Source organism: Canis lupus, chromosome 16 (genome assembly GCF_003254725.2).
Source record: "Canis lupus dingo isolate Sandy chromosome 16, ASM325472v2, whole genome shotgun sequence".
NCBI lineage: Eukaryota > Metazoa > Chordata > Mammalia > Carnivora > Canidae > Canis > Canis lupus.
Window position 1 is genome coordinate 46,959,294 of NC_064258.1, and position 20,007 is coordinate 46,979,300.

Genomic DNA, 20,007 nt, shown 5'->3' on the forward strand with positions numbered 1-20,007 from the left:
AAAGAAGAATACCCTCCTCCTCAAATTATGCCCAAAAACAGAAGAGGGAGGAACCCTTCCACACTCACTTTGCGTGGCCAGGATTACCCTGACATCAAAAATAAACAGAGAAGAAAGAAAATTACAGGCTAATATCCTTGATGAACATATGCAAAAGTTCTCAACAAAGTAACTAACAAAATAAGAAAACAAAATAACAGCAAACCAAATTCAACCATACAGGTATCCCCCATTTTCTGGAAGTTCATGTTACAACACTTTACTTTTACAAAAGACCTATATTACTATTTGTTTTCACTAACTGAAAGATTCCAAAGAAGATTTTCCCTTTTACAAAAAAAGCTGCTGCCAAACTAATATGGGTCTTTCATAAAAGCAAAGTGGCTTTATAAAAATCAAATGATCATCTCAATAGATGCTGAAAAGGCATATGATAAAATTCAACAACCACTTATGGTTAATAACTCTCAACAAAGTAAACATAGAGGAAACACACCTCAACATAATAAAATCTATATGTGAAACATGCATAGCTAACATTATACTCAGTGGTGAAAGCTGAAAGGTTTTCCTCTAAGATCAGGAACCAGACAAGAATGCCTGCTCTCATCACTTTCATCAATATGGTATTGGATGTCCTAGCCAGAGCAATAGACAAGAAAAGAAATAAAAGGCGTCCAAATTGGAAAGGAAGATGTGAAACTGTCACTATCTGCAGATGTATATGTATAGAAATGTATATGAACAAAACCCCAAAGACTCCACCAAAAAATTTTAGAGTGAATTCAGTCAAGTTGAAGGATACGAAATCAACAACACAGAAAACTGCTGCATTTCTACACAACCAATAACAGACTATTAGAAAAAGAAATCAAGAAACAATCGTATTTTTAAAAATCCCATTTACAATTGCATTGGAAAGAATAAAATATCTGGGAATAAATTTAACTAAGGAAGTGAAAAACCTTTACTCAGAAAACTATAAAAAAAACACTGATGAAAGAAACTGAAGATGACACAAATAAATGGAAAGATATTCTCAGCTCGTACAATGGAAGAATATTGTTTAAATGCCCATAGTACCCCGGGCAAGCTATGATTCAGTGCAATCCCTATCAAAATTCCAATGGCATTTTTTAAAAACAGAACTGAACATTCTAAAATTTGTACTAAATACAAAAGATCCAGAATGGCTGAAACAACCCAAAGAGCGAGCTGCAGGCATCGTGCTTCCTGATTTCAAACTACATCACAGTGCTACAGGAATTAAAACAGTATGGGATTGACAATAACAGACACAGAGCAGTGGAAGAGAACAAAAAGCAAAGAAATAAATCAAGAATATAAGTTCAATTAATTTACAACAAAAGAGCCAAGAATACAATAGGGAAAGAACAGTCTCTTCAGTAAGAGGAGTTGGGAAAACTGGACAGCCACATGCAAAAGAATAAAACTGTACTACTTTCTCACACCATACACAAAAATTAACTTGAAATGAATTAAAGACTTGAATATAAGACCTGAAATCATAAAACTCTTAGAAAATAGGTGGTAAGCTTGACATAGATCTTGGCAATGGTGTGTTAAACTTGACACTAACAGCAAAGGCAACAAAAGCAAAAATAAACAGGATGTCATCAAAGGAAAAAGCCTCTGCAGAGAAAGGGAACCATCACCAAAATGAAAAGGCTATATACTCAATGGGAGAAAATATTTGCAAGTCATATATCTGATAAGATGTTAATAGCCAATATACATAAAGAACTCATACAACTCCACAGGAAAGAAAATCTGATTAAAAAACAGGCAGAAGATCTGAATAGATGTGTCTCCATAGAAGACATACAGATGGCCAACAGAGGTTCAACATCCCTAATCATCAGGGAAATGCAAATCAAAACCACAATGAGATACCACCTCACATCTGTCAGAATGGTTGGTATAAAAAAGACAAGAAATAGCAAGTGTTGGCAAGAGTGTAGAGTAAAGGAACATTTGTGCACTATTAGGAATGTAAATTGGTGCAGTCACTTTGAAAAACTTCCATAAGTTCCTCAAAACATTAAAAATAGAACCTCCACATGATACAGCAATTCTACTTCTGGGTATTTATCTGAAGAGAATAAAAAAACACTAATTCAAAAAGATATATGTATCATCATGTTCACTGCAGCATTATTTGTAACAGCCAAGATACAGAAACAAACTAGTAACAGATGAATAAAGAAAATGAATAAAAAAAAATATATAGTTATCTCCACAAAATGGAATAATCATTAAAAAGAGAGAAAATCCTGTCATTTTTTTTAAGTTTTTATTTATTTGAGAGACAGAGAGTGAGCACAGAGGGAGAAGGAGAGGCTGACTTCCCACTGAGCAAGGAGCCTGATGCAGGGTTAAGTCCTAGGAGCCTGAGATCATGACCTGAGCTGAAGACAGATGCTTAACCAGGCACCCCAAATCCTGCCATTTGCAACAATATGGCTGGACCTAAAGGGTATTATGCTAAGTGAAATAAATCAGAAAGGGAAAGACAAATACTGTATCACTTATATATAGGATCTAAACATTTAAAAAAAACCCAAGGCAATAAATACAGAGAATAGACTGGTGGTTGTTTGAGGTGGGGAGGTGGGGGCAGGCCAATGGGTAAAGGGAGCCAAAAAACATAAACTTCACTTATATGTAAGCATGCAATATACAGCATGCCACACACAGTTAGTAACACTGTATTGCATATTTGAAAGTTGTTAAGAGAAAATCTTAGAAATTCTCACTATAAGTAAAAAATTCTGTAAAATGGTGATGGACGTTAACTAGAGTTATTGATCATTTTGCAATATATACAAATACCAGATCACTACGTTGTACACCTGAAACTAATGTAATATGGTATGTTAATTATCCCTCAATAAAAAAATTAAGGCAGAATAAAAAGCTCACTTTCACATAAACAAAAATAAAAATGAAAAAAAAAGAAACAATTATTTCCTATCAGCTGTAAACACAATAAAAGCAATATATGAATTAAAATGGAGTTGGGGGGGATCCCTGGGTGGCGCAGCGGTTTAGCGCCTGCCTTTGGCCCAGGACGCGATCCTGGAGACCCGGGATCGAGTCCCACATCGGGCTCCCGGTGCATGGAGCCTGCTTCTCCCTCTGCCTGTGTCTCTGCCTCTCTCTCTCTCTGTGTGACTATCATAAATAAATAAAAATTTAAAAAAAAATAAAATAAAATAAAATAAAATAAAATAAAATGGAGTTGGCATGAAAGAATGCCACATGTAGAAACAGAAACAAGATTATTTGGGGGTAACCCTCCTCTTTAAACAAATAGAGAAGCTGGGAAAATCCTCTAGGAAAAAAAGTCGGAGACTGCTGAGGAGCTTCCAAGGCAGTGAGGATTTCTGATACCAAAATCTCAAAGGAAGGAGGCATCAAAAAAAGCAAACGTTGCTCTCGCCTCACTACGTGAGCACGCAACTAGAAGACAGTGATCTGTAAACCAGGGCAGGGCCTTCACCAGAACCCACCCATGCTAGCACCCTGATCTTGCACTTCTATCCTCCACAACTGTGAGAAATAAATGTTGGCTATTTAAGCAAAATCAATCAATCAATCAATCAACCAAATACCTAGAATAAAGCTAACAAAAGATGTGTAACTTCTCTATTAGACAACTATAAAACACTGAGAGAAATAAGAGAACATTTATATTAGTAGAACGACAAGTCATGTTCATGAACTGGAACAACTAAATACCGTAAAAATGTCAATTCTCCCCAAGTTGATTTATAGATTCAATGCAAACTAAAAAAGAAAAAAAAAAAAAAAAAAAAGCTGATGAAATGACCCATGCCACTAAATGCAAAGTTCTTCATCGAAGAAACCACTGGCCCCATTTTGCCACATAAAAGTACCATTTTTATATTGTGTCTGTTTTTAATATTTTCTTTGTCTAATTAAACACCTCTCACCAGAATTAGAGAGCGCTGGTCCAACTGTCCCTGGTCAAGCCTCCCTTGACACAAATCCTCTGGATATTTCAGGGGCAGTGCCAGCTACAATGAGTCTCTTTTGGAACTTGGGGCAGCCTGGGGCTTATGTCCCCCAGAGACTTCTGTAAGATCTCTGGGCAGAAGCCCAGCCTGGTCCTTGCACCTTCGCTCATTGATCACATTCTGCTAGTGATTCCATGGTCACTATGGAGGAGTGATGGTCACAAGAATCCTAAACAAAGGGACAAATGGGCACTGACAGGTCTCTTGGGGAGGGACACAAGGACAGCCTAATAGCCGTCAATTTTACTTACCGAGGTCTACAAAAAGATGCTTTTCTCCTGTGTTATTCTTCACAACTAAAAATGATAGATCAGGACTGCGTTGCTTAGCTGACCCCAGCCTCTCCCATTCCCTTAAATCCAATGTCCAGTTCTCTCCTCTATCTTTATCTGAGGACATTTTGCTAAAAGCAATCCCTTGTTTAATTGGTGTTTCAGGAAAATGGGAAAATCCAAGGCCTGGTGTCTCTGAAGTACTATCATCATCTTCATTGGCAATTAAGTGAAAAGCAGGCTGCAAAATTTTTCTCACAAAATTACCTAAAAGAAAAAAATATTAGGATTAATCTAATTATTTTCTACAAACTGTAACTCAAAACAATTTTATTGTGGTAAGGCTTTTTTTTCCGACTTCTGGTTTTAAAATGGAGTTATTACAAACATAGTTCTCCTGTCACTTTCTTCCTCTTGTGCAATCTTTTACTTTTTCAATTCCCACTGACGGGTAGCTTGGTGTCATGTATAATAAATAGCTCATCAAACACTCCCCCAGGGCTGCCTGGGTGGCTCAGTGAGTTAAGTATCTGACTCTTGAAAATAAATGTTTTGCATTATTTCCACATAGAGGAAATAAGGGAATACTTTTCTTTTTATATTTCTGTGTTTAGAGTGACCTTTCCTGGTCAGAAAATACCCATTTCTTTGTGTGCTTTTTAATTGTTTTCACCACCTCCCATCCCCGCCCCAGTACTCTTTTTGGGCTAAAGATAGCCCCTTTCACTGGCATCATCAATACTATTATCATTCACAGCATAATCGTGCAAGCATATGTAATGCTGGGTTTAATATGTAATACATATAGTGATTATGTAAGGTGATACTCAAAACAGCTGTAGTTTCTTACTTGGCCCAAGCGATTTCATATCTAAATGTTAGGTTTCCACTTAGGCGAAATCTTGCCATGTCAAAAGATGTTGGAAGGAGGGATTCCCTTTGGTGTTCAGTCTTCAACTTAGGAAATACCTGTTGCAATTGGAGTTTATCTTACGTTATTCATCTTCATATTTGGGAGAGTATGAGGTTTGAATTCATTGATCTACGGAAAGGAACCAAATTTCTTGATCCAACATGAATTATAAAATTGATGAGATCCATGGTTCTTCGCTGCGGAGTTGATGGCATTATGAGTCGTCCTGCTCCTATTCAGCTCTTAAATACTGCACCTTTTCCCAATCTCCTCTCTCTCCCTTCCTCTCTTCCAAGGATAAAGAAATGATAGTTTTCCGTTGTACATTCAACTCCTACATTTAATTAAGACTAAGTCCAGGCGCTGTACAGGAATTGCTGGGTTTCTACCTATCTTTCATTTTAACCATGTTTAAAAACGGTTTCAAGGGATGAGACCCTCTGTACTTTGCCTATTTGAAGATTCAGTGGTAGGAGCAGTGAAGAAAATTCCAAGGAATACATTTCTGAAATACACATTTCTAATATCAAAAGTAAGTTGATTAAGGTTCTAACCTTTTGCTGTACACATGCAGATAGAAATGCATCTGTTATATAAGTGAGAAAAGGCTGTATGCTAACTGAGCATGCTTTTTAAACCCTTTAAAAATACTCAGCATATAAACTTGCGTTTGAGCTTGCCAGTGGTTTTGTTGTTAATGTGTGTTCTCAAATTTTCTAATGTGTGCTGTGAATAACTCAAGACCAGTTTCTTTTGGGTTCCTTATTTGATTTACTTAATTATATATTAAGTACATTCTAACACTGCAAATATTACTATAAATGGGTAAAAGTAAAATTGGTCTTCTGGAAATGTGTCCTGTGCTTTTAAGTTCCACAAATATGAAGTACATTCATTTTCATAGAAACTCCGTATCATTTCTAAACAAGAAGTGTTTTTTCTTGTGCTAACAATGCTATAAGAAGGAAAAGTAAAGGAGGAGGTTTTTTTTGCTTAAAAATATATAGTTATTGAAAAATATATATATATATAGTTATTGGATTTCTAGCTACATTAAAAATAAAGTATGGTTTCAAACTGGAAAAAAAAAGTTTCTGACTCTTGATCTCAGCTCTTTTTTTTTTTTTTTAAGATTTTATTTATTTATTCGTGAGACACACACACAGAGAGAGAGAGAGAGAGAGAGAGGCAGAGACACAGGCAGAGGGAAAAGCAGGCTCCACACAGGGAGCCCGATGTGGGACTCGATCCCAGGTTTCCAGGATCAGGCGCTGGGCTGAAGGTGGTGTTAAACTGCTGAGCCACTCAGGCTGCTCCTCAGCTCAGGTCTTAATCTCAGGGTTGAGAGTTTAAGCCTTTTGTTGGGCTCCACACTGGGCATGGAGCCTACTTAAAAACAACAACAACAAAAAAAAAACTGCACCAAAAAACTGCTAGAACTAATACATGAATCCAGCAAAGTCACAGGATAGAAAATCATTGTACAGAAATCTGTGGCTTTTCTATACACCAATAATGAAGTAGCAGAAAAAGAAATCAAGGAATCAATCCCATTTATAATTGTACCAACAACAATAAGATGCCTAGGAATAAACCGAATTAAAGAGGTAAAAGACCTGTACTTTGAAAACTATTGAACACTGATGAAATTGAAGAGAACAGAAGGAAACTGAAAAACATTCCATGCTTATGGATTGGAAGAACATTGTTAACGTGTCTGTACTACCCAAAGCAATCTACACATTTAATGCAATCTCTATCAAAATAACACTAGCATTTTTCACAGAGCTAGAACAAACAATCCTAAAATTTGTATGGAACCACAAAAGACCCCAAATAGCTGGAGTGATCCTGAAAAATAAAACCAAAGCTGGTGGCATCACAATTCTGGATTTCCAGCTCTATTACAAAGCTGTGATCATCAAGACAGTATGGTATGGGCAAAAACAGACATAGATCAGTGGAACAAAATAGAAAACCCAGAAATGGACCCACAGCTTAATGGTCCACTAATCTTCAACAAACCAGGAAAGAATATCCAATGGAAAAAAAAAAAGAGTCTCTTCAACAACAGATGGTGTTGGGAAAACTGGATAGCAACATGGATAAGCATGAAACTGGACCATTTTCTTACACCATATACAAAAATAAGTTCAAAATGAATGAAAGACTTAAATGTGAGGCAGGAAACCATCAAAATCCTAGAGAACACAGGCAGCAACCTCTTTAACTTCGGCTGTAGCAACTTACTAGACACATTGCCAGAGGCAAAGAAATGAAAGCAAAAATGCACTAATAGGACTTCATCAAGATAAAATGCTTCTGCACAAGCGAAGGAAACAATCAACAAAACAAAAAGGCAACCTATGGAATGGGAGTAGATATTTCCATATGACATATCCAATAATGGATTAGTGCCCAAAGTCTATAAAGAATTTATCAAACTCAACACTCAAAAAACAAATAATCCAGGGGCACCTAGGTGGCTCAGTTGTTGAGCATCTAGCTCGAACTATTAGTGGTCCTATCTTTACCAAGAAAAGATGATATGACAATCCAGGACTTTTTCAACTCTCATATATTATTCATACATAAACTCAAGCAATAATTTGGGTAAGTTGCTTTATGTACAACAAAACTGGAGAAATGCAGAAACTTAATTTTAATTTCTAAAATTGCTATTGTCTGGGTTTGGCACTTTACTTACCAGGCAGCTTAAACTTTTCAATCACATGACTCAGACACTCTAAATTCAAATTTCTCTTTCTCCCAATTAAGTACTCTCTGCTCAATTGAAACAAACCTAGCAGCTTGTAAAACACCGTACATCAAATGAAAGCAAAAGCATTGGATCCTTGCAATGATAAACAGGCAAATTATCTCTGGAGCGAAGGAAATGAAGATAAATACTGAGTAAAAAGAAATCATGACATAGCACACAGGCCAACAAAGCGATACAAACTTAAAGTGGTAAAGTTCATGTTCCTGGAAATGTAAAATGCCACCTACTTGACGTGAGGCAGTACGAGAAGTGAAGACATGGCTGCAGAACCACCTGCACAGGTAGCGAGAAGCAGGGCAGGTCGGCCTCCCACCTTCGGCAGGGTGCTAACGTGGCCAGGATACGATGACAGGATCCCCACCGTGAATTCTGACACAGGCTTCCAGCAAACTGCTCTGCTTTCTACTTCCCTTCCCCAATCTGGTCACCCTCGCCCTTATTGTTAATACGGGGACAGGGATTTTATTGGCTGGGAATAACTCAAAAGAAGGTATCAATCATAGGACCTCAGGCCCTATGGCAGGCTGGCAGAGGTGTATTTTAGGTAGATCAAATTTACACGTTCTGCAAACATTCTATGAGCTCTTACCCTTACTCTAATTCTGCTGTCTAAAGGGCTGACAATGAGAACTGGAAATGTCACCAAGACATGCATGCAGGGGCGGGAACTGAATGGGAAATCTTGGACTAATTTGTCACCTCTGCAGCTCCGGTTCTGGCAGTTCATAATTCCGGAGGAAAGAAGGTTCCAACCCCATTGCCCCCCAGTCAGCCTCAAACCTGTATCTATCTCCACACTTTTGTGTGTGCTGTTCTGGCAGGAAAGCCCTTCTTTGTTTATGTGATGGAATCAAATTTAAAGCCAGCTTGAATGTCATCTGCTTTCAGAGGACGTCTGTAGCAGAGGCTGCTAGTTACCTGACAAATTTCTAATCTCCTTCTTCCCTAGCAACAGATCTCAATGTTTAGCCTTATGGTCAGGAGCCTTAGAGCAGACTCCGAGGAGTAAACAGAATTAAAGAAATATCTTACTTAAGATTCTGCAGAGTTGAGAGCCTGGCTCTAGAGCCCACTTCACAGTCTTCCATTCAGCAAACAGTTATCAAATTCCTACTCATATTTCATTGCTGTTGTTGTACTACTGCTCCATTACTAATATTACTGATAAAGATATTATTATATGCTAACCTCTGAAATAAAAAATGAATGAGAAACAGTCCATGCCAGAGGCGCCTGGGTGGATCAGGTGGTTGGGTGTCTGGCTCTTGATTTTGGCCCCAGGTCATGATCTCTGAGTTGTGAGATGGAGCCCTGAGTCCGGCTTCATACTTGGCACACAGTCTGCTTGAGATTCTCTCCCTCTCCTCCTGCCCCTCCCCCTCACACTCTCTCCCTCTCAGATGAATGAATAAAATCTTTAAACAAAACAAAACAAAAATAGTCCCGGCCATCAAGAAACATTAAGTGGAACATAAATAAAAAAGACCAAACAACAACATAGGAAACTACCTCGGGAAGTGCTGAATGCTCTGGTGCGAGAAGCCCTGGCCTCTCTGAAACCAAGAACAAATGCTACCCTGGTCTTAGGGTTCAGGATGTGATGGAAATGGCCTCTCATTTGACAATATCTACACTGAGTCTTAACAGACCAGGTCATTGGAGTACGCCTTTCAGACAGCATGTCAAAAAGTGCAAAGGCCCAGGGACTAGAGAATATATGGCTCCGCAGGAACTAAATGCAAGATAGAGTGAGAAGGCCTAGTTTGGGCCAGGACTGGTCCTTGCGGTGCTCATTACAGCTGCGGGATGCCCTGCAGCAACAGACCATCAGGAAACTTTGAAAAAAAAATAAAGGTATATTGCTTACGAGACCTGAAAATTACACTGCAGAACTAAGGCCACACAGCAAGGCCTAGGGTAGCGGGCACCTGCACAGGCCACAGGCTGGGGTTCTGCTTTGACTGGGGTTGAGGGTGGAGCCCTAGGGTTTCCCAGGCACACACCGTATTGGTGAATCTGAAACATAAGAGCAGGAATTTATTTTTTATTTATTTAAAAAAAATTTTTTTTTAAGATTTTATTTATTTATTCATGAGAGACACACAGAGAGACAGGCAGAGACACAGGCAGAGGGAGAAGCAGGCTCCACACAGGGAGCCCGACGTGGGACTCGATCCTGGGTCTCCAGGATCAGGCCCTGGGCTGAAGGTGGTGCTAAACTGCTGAGCCACCTAGGCTGCCCCAAGAGCAGGAATTTAAAGGAATAGGAAACAAGTGGCCCCAAAGGTCTGTTACTGAAATCAATCAAGATTTCTGAATCTAAAAGGCCTCTGTGTGGGGAAGAGGCCTGGCAGTGTTTATTGAGATAGTGGACTTTGACATGAATGCCTCGGCAATCAAAGCTGAGGTCAGGCACCAGCATCATTACAACAAAACGTAACAAAAAACACCGTCAAGGTCTACACCACAAGGGTTAGGTGGTGTGAGAGGCTAGAGCGCAGGGGGCCTCTGTGCACACAGAGACAGCTAGACATTTTCCAGAAGGTAGTAAGCAATCCTTCAAGGGCATGAGGCACATCGGTGGTATAATCCCAACACTCCAGCAGCTAACTAAATGAGTAATTGGAGAGAAAACAGCTCAGGGAGGACATCGACATTTCCACTTGGGTAGTTGGGTAGATGGTGGATACTGAAATACCTATCACAGGAGAAAGAGCAAATTTAAGGGAAAATGGGGAATGTGGCTTAGAAATGCTGAGTTTAGGACACCTGGGTGTCTCAGCAGTTTAATGCCTGCCTTCGGCTCAGGGTGTGATCCTGGAGTTTCAGGATTGAGTCCCACATCAGGCTCCCTGCATGCAGCCTGCTTCTTTCTCTATGTCTCTACCTCCCTCTCCGTGTTTCTCTCATGAATAAATAAAATCTTAAATAAATAAATAAATAAATAAATAAATAAATAAATCAAGCAAGCAAGCAAGCAAGCAAGCAAGCAAGCAAGCTGCATTTGAAGTATCCATGTGGGAATGTTTAAGATGCAGCTGTCTGTATGGGTCTGGCAGCAAGGAGGACAGTCTTGACTGAAGATGAAGACTTAGGTCATCAACACATGGATGGTGATCAGTCATGAGAGTGGATGATAATAAAGGTTATGGATAGAGCGAACAGAGGGATAAGGATACAGTCTACAATTATCAGTATCTAAGGGATGAAAGAAAAATGGAAGGCACGTCAACCATGCAACATAAAACAGGGCAGTAATAGGAGGCCCTCATACTTGGCAAACTAGGCCACTGTGACCTAGCATTAATCTAATTTAGCAATTAGGTTCCTGTCTCCTATGCCAGTCCTTTAGCGACTATGTTCGTCTTTTCCCCCATGTCCTCCTGAAACTATCAAACAAATGTAGTTCTGAAATGGATTACCTATTACCTGAACTTCAGTCATTCATCTGATATTTAGACCTAGAAATACTTGTTCAACTGCTGCTATGATAAACACTTGGGATTTGGGATTCTATTTAGACCTTGATTCTCAGTGTTCCCATTTGCCTATTTCCCCTTTAGAGTGACTTCATTTGATGCCTGGGCCTGCATCTCTCCATGTCCAGTCCCAGACAAACACTATCCTTATACTCTCAAGCTTACAAACAGAGATGTTTTTCCAATCCTGAGGTTCAGCCTGGAGCAATAAACAATAAAAAAAGCCTCTCCAGATGTGACCTGGAGCCCAAGGCCCAGTACTTATGAACTAAAAGCTAGGGCTAAGGCAAGGATCCAGCTCAGATGCATTTCACGTAGGACCTGAATTAGACCTCTCGTGCATTACTCAGAAAACTGCTGCAATGACTTCTGTTGGAGTAGAAACAAGTACCAGGCAATGCATGGCCATCCAACAGCTCTAGCAAGAGCCACTAATGCCAAGGACATCCTGAGTAGGCTAATGTGTCTAAAATGTGTCTAGAAGGGGAAGGTCGGTCTAGAAGTAAAGGCAAATCCTGAAGATGTGAAAAATCACATTTCATTATTTAGGATAGGTTACTAACCACAAAACCCAGCAAATATTTACAAAACTTTAAGAGGAAAAGGAAAATATGAGGATTTTAATAAAATCCTGTGACTTTTTAAAAAACAGTATACTTACCAACATGAATGTTATCTTTAAATGCCACATCGTGGAGCTGAAATATTAGATGGCGGCTAAATTTTTCATCAGTGCTGGAATCCAAGTTGAAAACATCTTCGGCTGAACAATCAACCCTGTATAGCTCTTGGAGTGCTTTACAAACGTGCTAGAAACATAAGGAAAATATAAGCAACATTTCAAACCGTTTTACAATTTTTCCATGAGCAAAATTCAGATATCTTGGTACAACTCTAACTCATTTTTTATTTTCTTATCTGAATACTTACTATGTAACAACTTCACCAAATTACTGATGTATAAAAATATTTAAATTATTATATGTGTTTATGTCCAAAACGTCATAGGCTCTCAGGAATAAAGACTTCCTAAAATTCGAACACTTTATCTTCAATATTTATCCCATCTAAAATCACAATAGAAATACTTCTTTTTAAGCATCTCTTTAAATATCACCTACAAGTGATATTTCACTTGAAAAAGTTACTAATTCCACTTTTTATAGCTTTAGTTTTCGGAAGGTTCCTCATATGTACTGAGCCAAAATCTACCTCTAAGAATATAGCCCTCTGGGGCTAGCTCCTGCCAGTTGTACATTATACATCATAAGCAGGCAGCAAATGCAGGTACAGGTGCACAAGATTTGGAATCAGAAAGACCTAGGTTTGAGTACTGGCTTTGCCACTTACCAGCTCTGTGACTTTGGTCAAGTCTAAACCTTATACTCCTCGCTTGCAAAATGGGATAATAATCTGACCTAACTTTTGGGATTGTTGTAAGGAGTAAATGACAAGATGAGAGTAAAGAGTTAGTACTATGCTTGGCATAGGTACCTGCTTAAAAGCATTAGCTGGGCAGCCACAAAACAGGTCACTTCTCCTGAAACTTTAGTCTTCTCACTTGCAAAATGAAGTCACTAAGAACCACCATACATGTCATCTTGACATTAGCAAAATGCTTATAAATTGCCAAACACAGGACATCTGGGTGGCTCAGTGGCTGAGTGTTTGTCTTCGGCTCAGGTTGTGATCCTGGGGTCCTGGGATCAAGCTCCACATCGGGCTCCCCGTGGGGAACCTGCTTCTCCCTCTGCCTATGTCTCTGCCTCTCTCTGTGTGTCTCTCGTGAATAAATAAATAAAATCTTAAAAAAAAAAAAACCAAACTGCCAAGTTTGTATAACAACAGTTATAAATTGTATTAATTGATGTTATTTTGGCACTATTATAGCAACCCCTCCACGCTCTCTGTATTCTTCAATAAATTCTCACTTTTTCAGAGGCCTCTTCAATTTCCTTCTCTACCTCAAATTCCCCCTTCATACGCTATCACCATTCATAGCACTTAGACAGCTACCATCCTATGTTCAGTTGTGTGATTATTTTGACCACAGTTTCCTCTCCATTACAGAGGCTACATCACACTATCTGTTCTCTCCTGCTTCTGTAGAGACAGGATACTGATTACCCAGATTCAAGGCCATCCAAAATAAAGACCACACCTCCCAGACTCCCTGGCAATGAGGTGTGGCCACAAGACCAAGTTCAGGCCATTGGGATGTAAACAAAAGGAAAGCAGGTGACTTCTAAGTTATACTCCTAGAGGGGAGAGGCACGCCCGTCCCTTCACCATGTTCTGCTGACTGGAAAGCAGACATTGTGGTAGTGAGTCATGTGGACAATGTACATAAAGGCAACATTCAGAAAAAAAAAAAAAAAAAAAGGCAACATTCAGGAATGAGTAGAGCAACAAGCTTAGTCTCTAACGTAATGGAGCCATATCCAGATACTACATGAGGGAGAAATAACTTTCTATCTTGTTTAAGCCACTTTAAGTTTTTATTATGGCAAACAGACTTATCCTCATTTGTTATTCTCCAATAGACTATAAATTCTATGAAGGCAGAAACCATGTCTCTGTGGGTTAAACCACTATATTCCTCATGTCTATGCATCCTGATACTTAATAGAGGCTGAAACATTTTTTTTAAACATTTTTGATAAATGAATAAATTCAAGTTTTGTCCTTTGGAGCTATACAGAACAAATGCAGTGACTCCATAAGTTAAACAAACAAAATTTAATCCTCATTATCTAAGTTAACCTTCCTAAATTTTAAATAAAAATTCAAGACATTTAAATATTAGAACCATAAACTCCATAAGTTAAAAATATGATTATTTGAGCAATGTTACCTGTCAGCATAGTGTTAAAAATGCACTGGCACCAGAGTTGATTCCATTTGGCAGAAGGGGCTTACTAAAATTTGTCAGTTAGGTCATAGACTCAAGGGGTGACATGTTATCACTAGCTATTATTAGTCAGTTACTTCTTAACCATCTGTTAAGAGCTAATCTTGTTTTTTTTTTAAGATTTTATTTATTCATTAGAGACAGAGAGAGAGAGGCAGAGACACAGGCAGAGGGAGTAGCAGGCTCCATTCAGGGAGCCCAAAGCGGGATTCGATCCTGGATCCCCAGGATCACGCCCTGGGCTGAAGGCAGACGCTCAACTGTTGAGCCACCCGGGCTGCCCTGGTAAGAGCTAATCTAACTTATTCCACTTCACAAGGAGACTCAAAAGAAAAAGTGCTTACTGGATTAGACACTTGTTATACAAAGTAACCAATAAGTGAAATTAATCTCCATGTAACTATTTATTAGTTAAGATAATATTACTTAAAGATAATATTAGAAAATAATATTACTTAAAATAATCCTGGGGTGCCTGGATTAAGCACCCACCCTTTGTTCAACTCAGGTCGTGATCCCAGGGTTATGGGATGGAGCCTTCAACTCTGCTGAAGATCTCTCTCCCTCTGCCTCTCCCCCTACTCATAGAGGTGCACACACTGCTATACCCAGCAAGTAAGCCCAGTGTGTAGAAATTGATACAAAAGACCACAAATAGATAAAGCGATCTTAAGAACAAAGAATAAGGCTGGAAGTATCACACTTCCAGATTTCAAACTATACCACACAGCTATAGTAATCAAAACAGTATGGTACTGGCACAAAAGTGCACACATAAATCAATGAAACAGAATAGAGAGCCCAGAAATAAACCCACAATTAATTGGCCAATTATTCTACAATGAAGAAGGAAAGAATATACAATGGATAAAAGACAGGGTTTTCAATAAATAGTGCTAGGAAAACTGAACAGCTACATGCAAAATAATTCGCTTTCTTACATCATATACAAAAATAAACTCAAAATGGATTAAAGATCTAAACTGAAGACCTGAAACCATACAACTCCTTGAAGAAAATATAGGCAATAATCTCTTGGACATTCGCCTTAGCATTATTTTTTGGATCTGTCTCCTCAGGTAAGGGTAACAAAAGTAAAAATAAACAACTGGGACTACATAAAACTAAACAGCTTTTGCACAGTGAAGGAAACCATCAACAAAAACAAAAAGACAACCTACTAAATGGGAGAAGATATTTACAAATGATCTGATAAGGGATTAATATCTAAAATATATAAAGAACTCCTATAACTGAACACACACACACACACACAAAAACCCCACCTGATTTTTAAAATGTGCAGAGGACCAGAATAGATAGACCTTTTTCCAAAGACATACAGATGGTCAACAAACACAGGAAGAAATGCTTAACATTACTAATCATCAGAGAAATGCAAATCAAAACCACAATGAGGTATTACCTTGCACAAGCCAGAACAGCTATCAAAAAGACAAGAAATAACAAGTACTGGCAAGGATGTAGAGAAAAGGGAACTCTTGGGCACTGTTAGTGGGAATGTAAATTGGTGCAGGCTCTATGGAAAACAGTATGGCGATTTCTCCAAAAGTTAAAAATAGAACTACCAATTCCATTCCTGGCTATTTACCCAAAGAAAACAAAAACACTAATTCAAAAAATGCACTCCCATGTTTACTGCAGCATTATTTCCCCTAGCCAAGATATGGAAGACACCTAAGTGTACACTGATAGATAAATGGATAAAGAAGATGTGATATATATAAAATCACTCAGCCATGAAAAAGAATAAAATTTTGCCATTTGCTAGCACCAGTATTATGCTAAGTGGAATAAGTCAGACAGGAAAAGTTAAATACCACATGGTTTCATTTATCCGTGTAATCTAAAAAACCAAACAAACCAAAACAGACTCAAAAATCCACAGAGAGCAAACTGTGGATTCAAGAGAGGAGGAAAGTAGGAATATGGGACAAATAGGTGAAGAAGATTAAGAGATACAAACTTGCAGTTATAAAATAAAAAAGTCGCAGGCATATATGCAGGGAACATAGTCATTAATATTATAATAAGTTTATATGGTTATAAATGGAAACTAGACTTACCATGGTGAATAATACATATAAACGTTGAAACATTGTTATACCCCTGAAACTAATAGTATTAGATGTCAATTATATTTCATAATAAAAAAATAAACCTAAGGGGAGGGGAAATCAAGAGAAAGCTAACATTTCATGATTTTTTTTAAGTATTTGCATACATTTTTCCAAATTTTTTTTTAAAATAGAGTGATTCAACATAATCAGCAGATACTCTTTATCAAAAACATTTTGAGATACATTTTTAAAGTTATAAGACATGTCATCTGTAGTTAAAATCTAAAAAAAAAAAATTAAGGGGTGTCTGGGTGACTCAGTTGGGTGTCTGACTCTTGATTTCAGTGGCTCAGGTCATGATCTCAGGGATTCTCTCTCTCCCTCTTTTCTCTTTCCCATCCCCCACACACTCTCTCCAAAAAAAAAAAAAAAAAAAAGAGAAAGAAAGAAGAAAGAAAATTAAGGGATGCTGGGTGGCTCAGTCGGTTAGGCGTCTAATTATTTATTTCAGCCCAGGTTGTGATCTCGGGGTTGGGTGATGGGGACTCACATCTGGCTCTGTGCTCAGTGCAGAGTCTGCTTGGGATTCTCTCTCTCCCTCTGCCCCTTCCCTGACTCACTCATTCTTTCTCTCTCAAAATAAAAACTTAAATTAAAAAAATTTTTAAAAGGGAAAGGACAAAACAAATTAATCAATAAACATTAATATCTACTTTGAACCCAAACAATAGCTAATATGTACTAAAATCTTGAAGGTTTTATAAACAAACATTAATAGACTTTAGTTGAACAAGCCCATATTATTTCTTCTGTTAGTAACTTCCTGGTTGACACTGCTAAATCAAAAACATATACTAGAATTACAGTCTTTTCTCTTTGCTAAAAATAGTAACTATATTTCTAGGCCATAATTTTTACCAATAGTGTAGGACCTGGAATAGGAGTTAAGACCTAGACCTTTTTAGACCTTCGTTTCCTCATTTGTGATGGTGTAAGGCAAAATACTTTCCAGAATTTCTTCTAGGATAAAAATTAGCATATAATTATTCATCTAAGTTTTCCTGAAATTCATCTCAGTACCTGATTTTTAAAATAAAAATGACTTTGCTTAACTTTTACCAGAGTCAGCTACTTGTTATACAGAGAGTTAATATATAATTTAAAAATAGAAAGTTTCCAAACTGTCACCTTTCTCAAGCCTATCTTTTACAGAAATGTGCTAACATCACAATATGTATAGACCTAATGTTTTAGAAGTTTACTCAGGGAAGTCATATTAAGAAAGGAAAGTCAAAAGGAAGAGAAGGTGAAACACAGAACCCAAATATTGCATAGGCTGGGTTCACTTACTGAATGAATAAGTTAATGAAGAGAGATACAGATATAAAGAGAAAAACCTGAATCTGAAATTTACCTCAATAAGTAATGCAACCATCTTCTTCCCGTCAGCTTCTGGATTGGCAAGTTTGTTATATTCCAAATCAAAATAAAGCTTGCACACAGCATTTTCAGGAATGACTTCATAGCAGTGTAAGAGATTTCTTCTGAATTGAAATAACTCAAGATTGTTAGGTTTACATCTTATACCTTTTAAGTCACAGTAGTTGATCTTATAACTCAAGATGCTGCATTAAGTGTGATTTAATGACATATAACTATGGCATGATGAAGACATGGCACAGTGAACTGCTCACCGTAGGATAATGGATCATATTATTCAGAGCTTCCATCATAGATGTAACAATCATATTCTGTAACATTATTTAACTTGAACATATGGTCAACCTCATGCTGTTATTTATTCATAGATAATTTTGACATTGTATGACACTTCTTTTGTTTTTTGTGTCATGATAGAAAAAATCTTGTCTGAGAAAAGAACTTCCTTTCTCAAACTGGAATCCCAGGATCACATATATTTTTAGGATTCAGTAAGTTTTTTATGAGAGTTTTTAAGTTTTGTATTTTCATTAGGAAAACGGTATTTTAAAAATCAGCTAAAGACATATTCTGAATCACCTGACTTCAGTGAACTTTCAATGCTCATGTATGGAACAAGAGATAGGACTTTAACACGGGTAAATAAGAATAGATATTGGCTCAGTTAATAAATGATGACTTGTTCTAAGTGAAGGCCAGATGGCATCCAATAGAAGTAAAAGGTTTGTAATTTGAACAAAAAGTGATGGGGGAATTGTGTCATCACATGTACAGGAACTCAAAACACACACACAATTGCACACTTTTCTCCCAGCACCTGGTAAAATCATTCAGGGCTGCTATGACAAGAAAGCTCCAGAATTCAATTCTACTAGTAAAGAAGTAACCAATTGTGGGATTGAGAACTACAGCACTTAATTCTACCAAAATTAATTTCACGAATATTACTAGATGAAGGAAATGTAAGTTTAATGTGTCGTCCTTTACAGACTTACCGGGATTTATAATAAAACCAAAGCTGAGCATAGGTTGTCACCAGGTAAATACGTTGTCCATCATCCACTTTGTATTCCAAAGCAAATACATGAACATCCTTTTAAAAATCAAAAATAATGTTAAAAAATTAATAAAGCACAAATCCAAAATCAACTATCTATTCAATATTCATGAAGAATTTTATCACCTTGGAAAACTGAAATCTGAACATCTTTACTACTAAAAACAAGAAAAATAATCATTACATCTAATGATTAAAAAAATCTAATTATATTTAGTTTTATTCACTCAAGTAACACCCGTTCAAAGGCATAAACAATTCAAATACCCAGATCAAAAAGAAAAAAGAGAAAAATCACTTTGCAATCACTCTAGCTTGACCTCCAATTATAGCTTTACTTGCTAGTTTATGAAATTAAGCTTATTTTTTAAAGATATTTATTCATTTCAGAGAAAGCATGCATTAGAGGGAGGGGCAAAGGGAGAGAGTGAGAGAATCTCAAGCCAACTCTGCACTGAGTGTGTTGCCTGAATTGGGGCTTGATCTCACAACACTGAGATCACAACCTGAGCACAAACCAAGAGTCACTCAATCGACTGTGCCACCCACGTGCCCCATTTAAACTTATTTTTCAAAACAACTTAAATGTTATTATAAATGACTTGGGCTAAAATTAATAAATTTTCTAATACATATAAAAACATGTGGGAAATAATTTTTTTTAAGATTTTATTTATTTGCCCTTTCACAGAGATGGCACCAAAGGCAAAGAAGGAAGCCCCTGCCCCTCTCAAAGCCAAAGCCAAAGCAAAGGCTTTGAAAGCTAAGAAAGCAGTGCTGAAAGGCGTGCAAAAAAAAGATCACAAAAAAAAGATCACAAAAAAAAGATCTTCAAATCACTACATTCCGATGACCCAAGACCCTGAGTCTCCAAAGGCAGCCCAAATATCCTTGAAAGAGCGCCCCCAGGAGAAACAAGCTTGATCACTACGCCATCAAGTACCCCCTGACTACTGAGTCACCCATGAAGAAAATAGAAGACAACAACACACTTGTGTTCATTGTGGATGT

General features: G+C 37.7%; 1 protein-coding gene across 7 annotated transcripts in view; it reads right to left on the minus strand.

The window, feature by feature from the left end:
• The window catches only part of PRIMPOL (primase and DNA directed polymerase), a 58,830-nt gene that overhangs the window by 17,557 nt on the left and 21,266 nt on the right, over positions 1-20,007 (minus strand). For 6 of the 7 annotated variants that reach the window (XM_025471825.3, XM_025471824.3, XM_025471820.3 and 3 more), the window contains 4 exons: positions 18,935-19,032; positions 17,914-18,043; positions 12,169-12,316; positions 4,313-4,600 (listed from right to left, as the gene is read on the minus strand). In XM_025471825.3, the coding sequence (XP_025327610.1) occupies positions 4,313-4,600; positions 12,169-12,316; positions 17,914-18,043; positions 18,935-19,032 (664 nt within the window). The remainder of the gene's footprint in view (positions 1-4,312; positions 4,601-12,168; positions 12,317-17,913; positions 18,044-18,934; positions 19,033-20,007) is intronic. The other variant, XM_025471823.3, reaches the window with a different exon arrangement.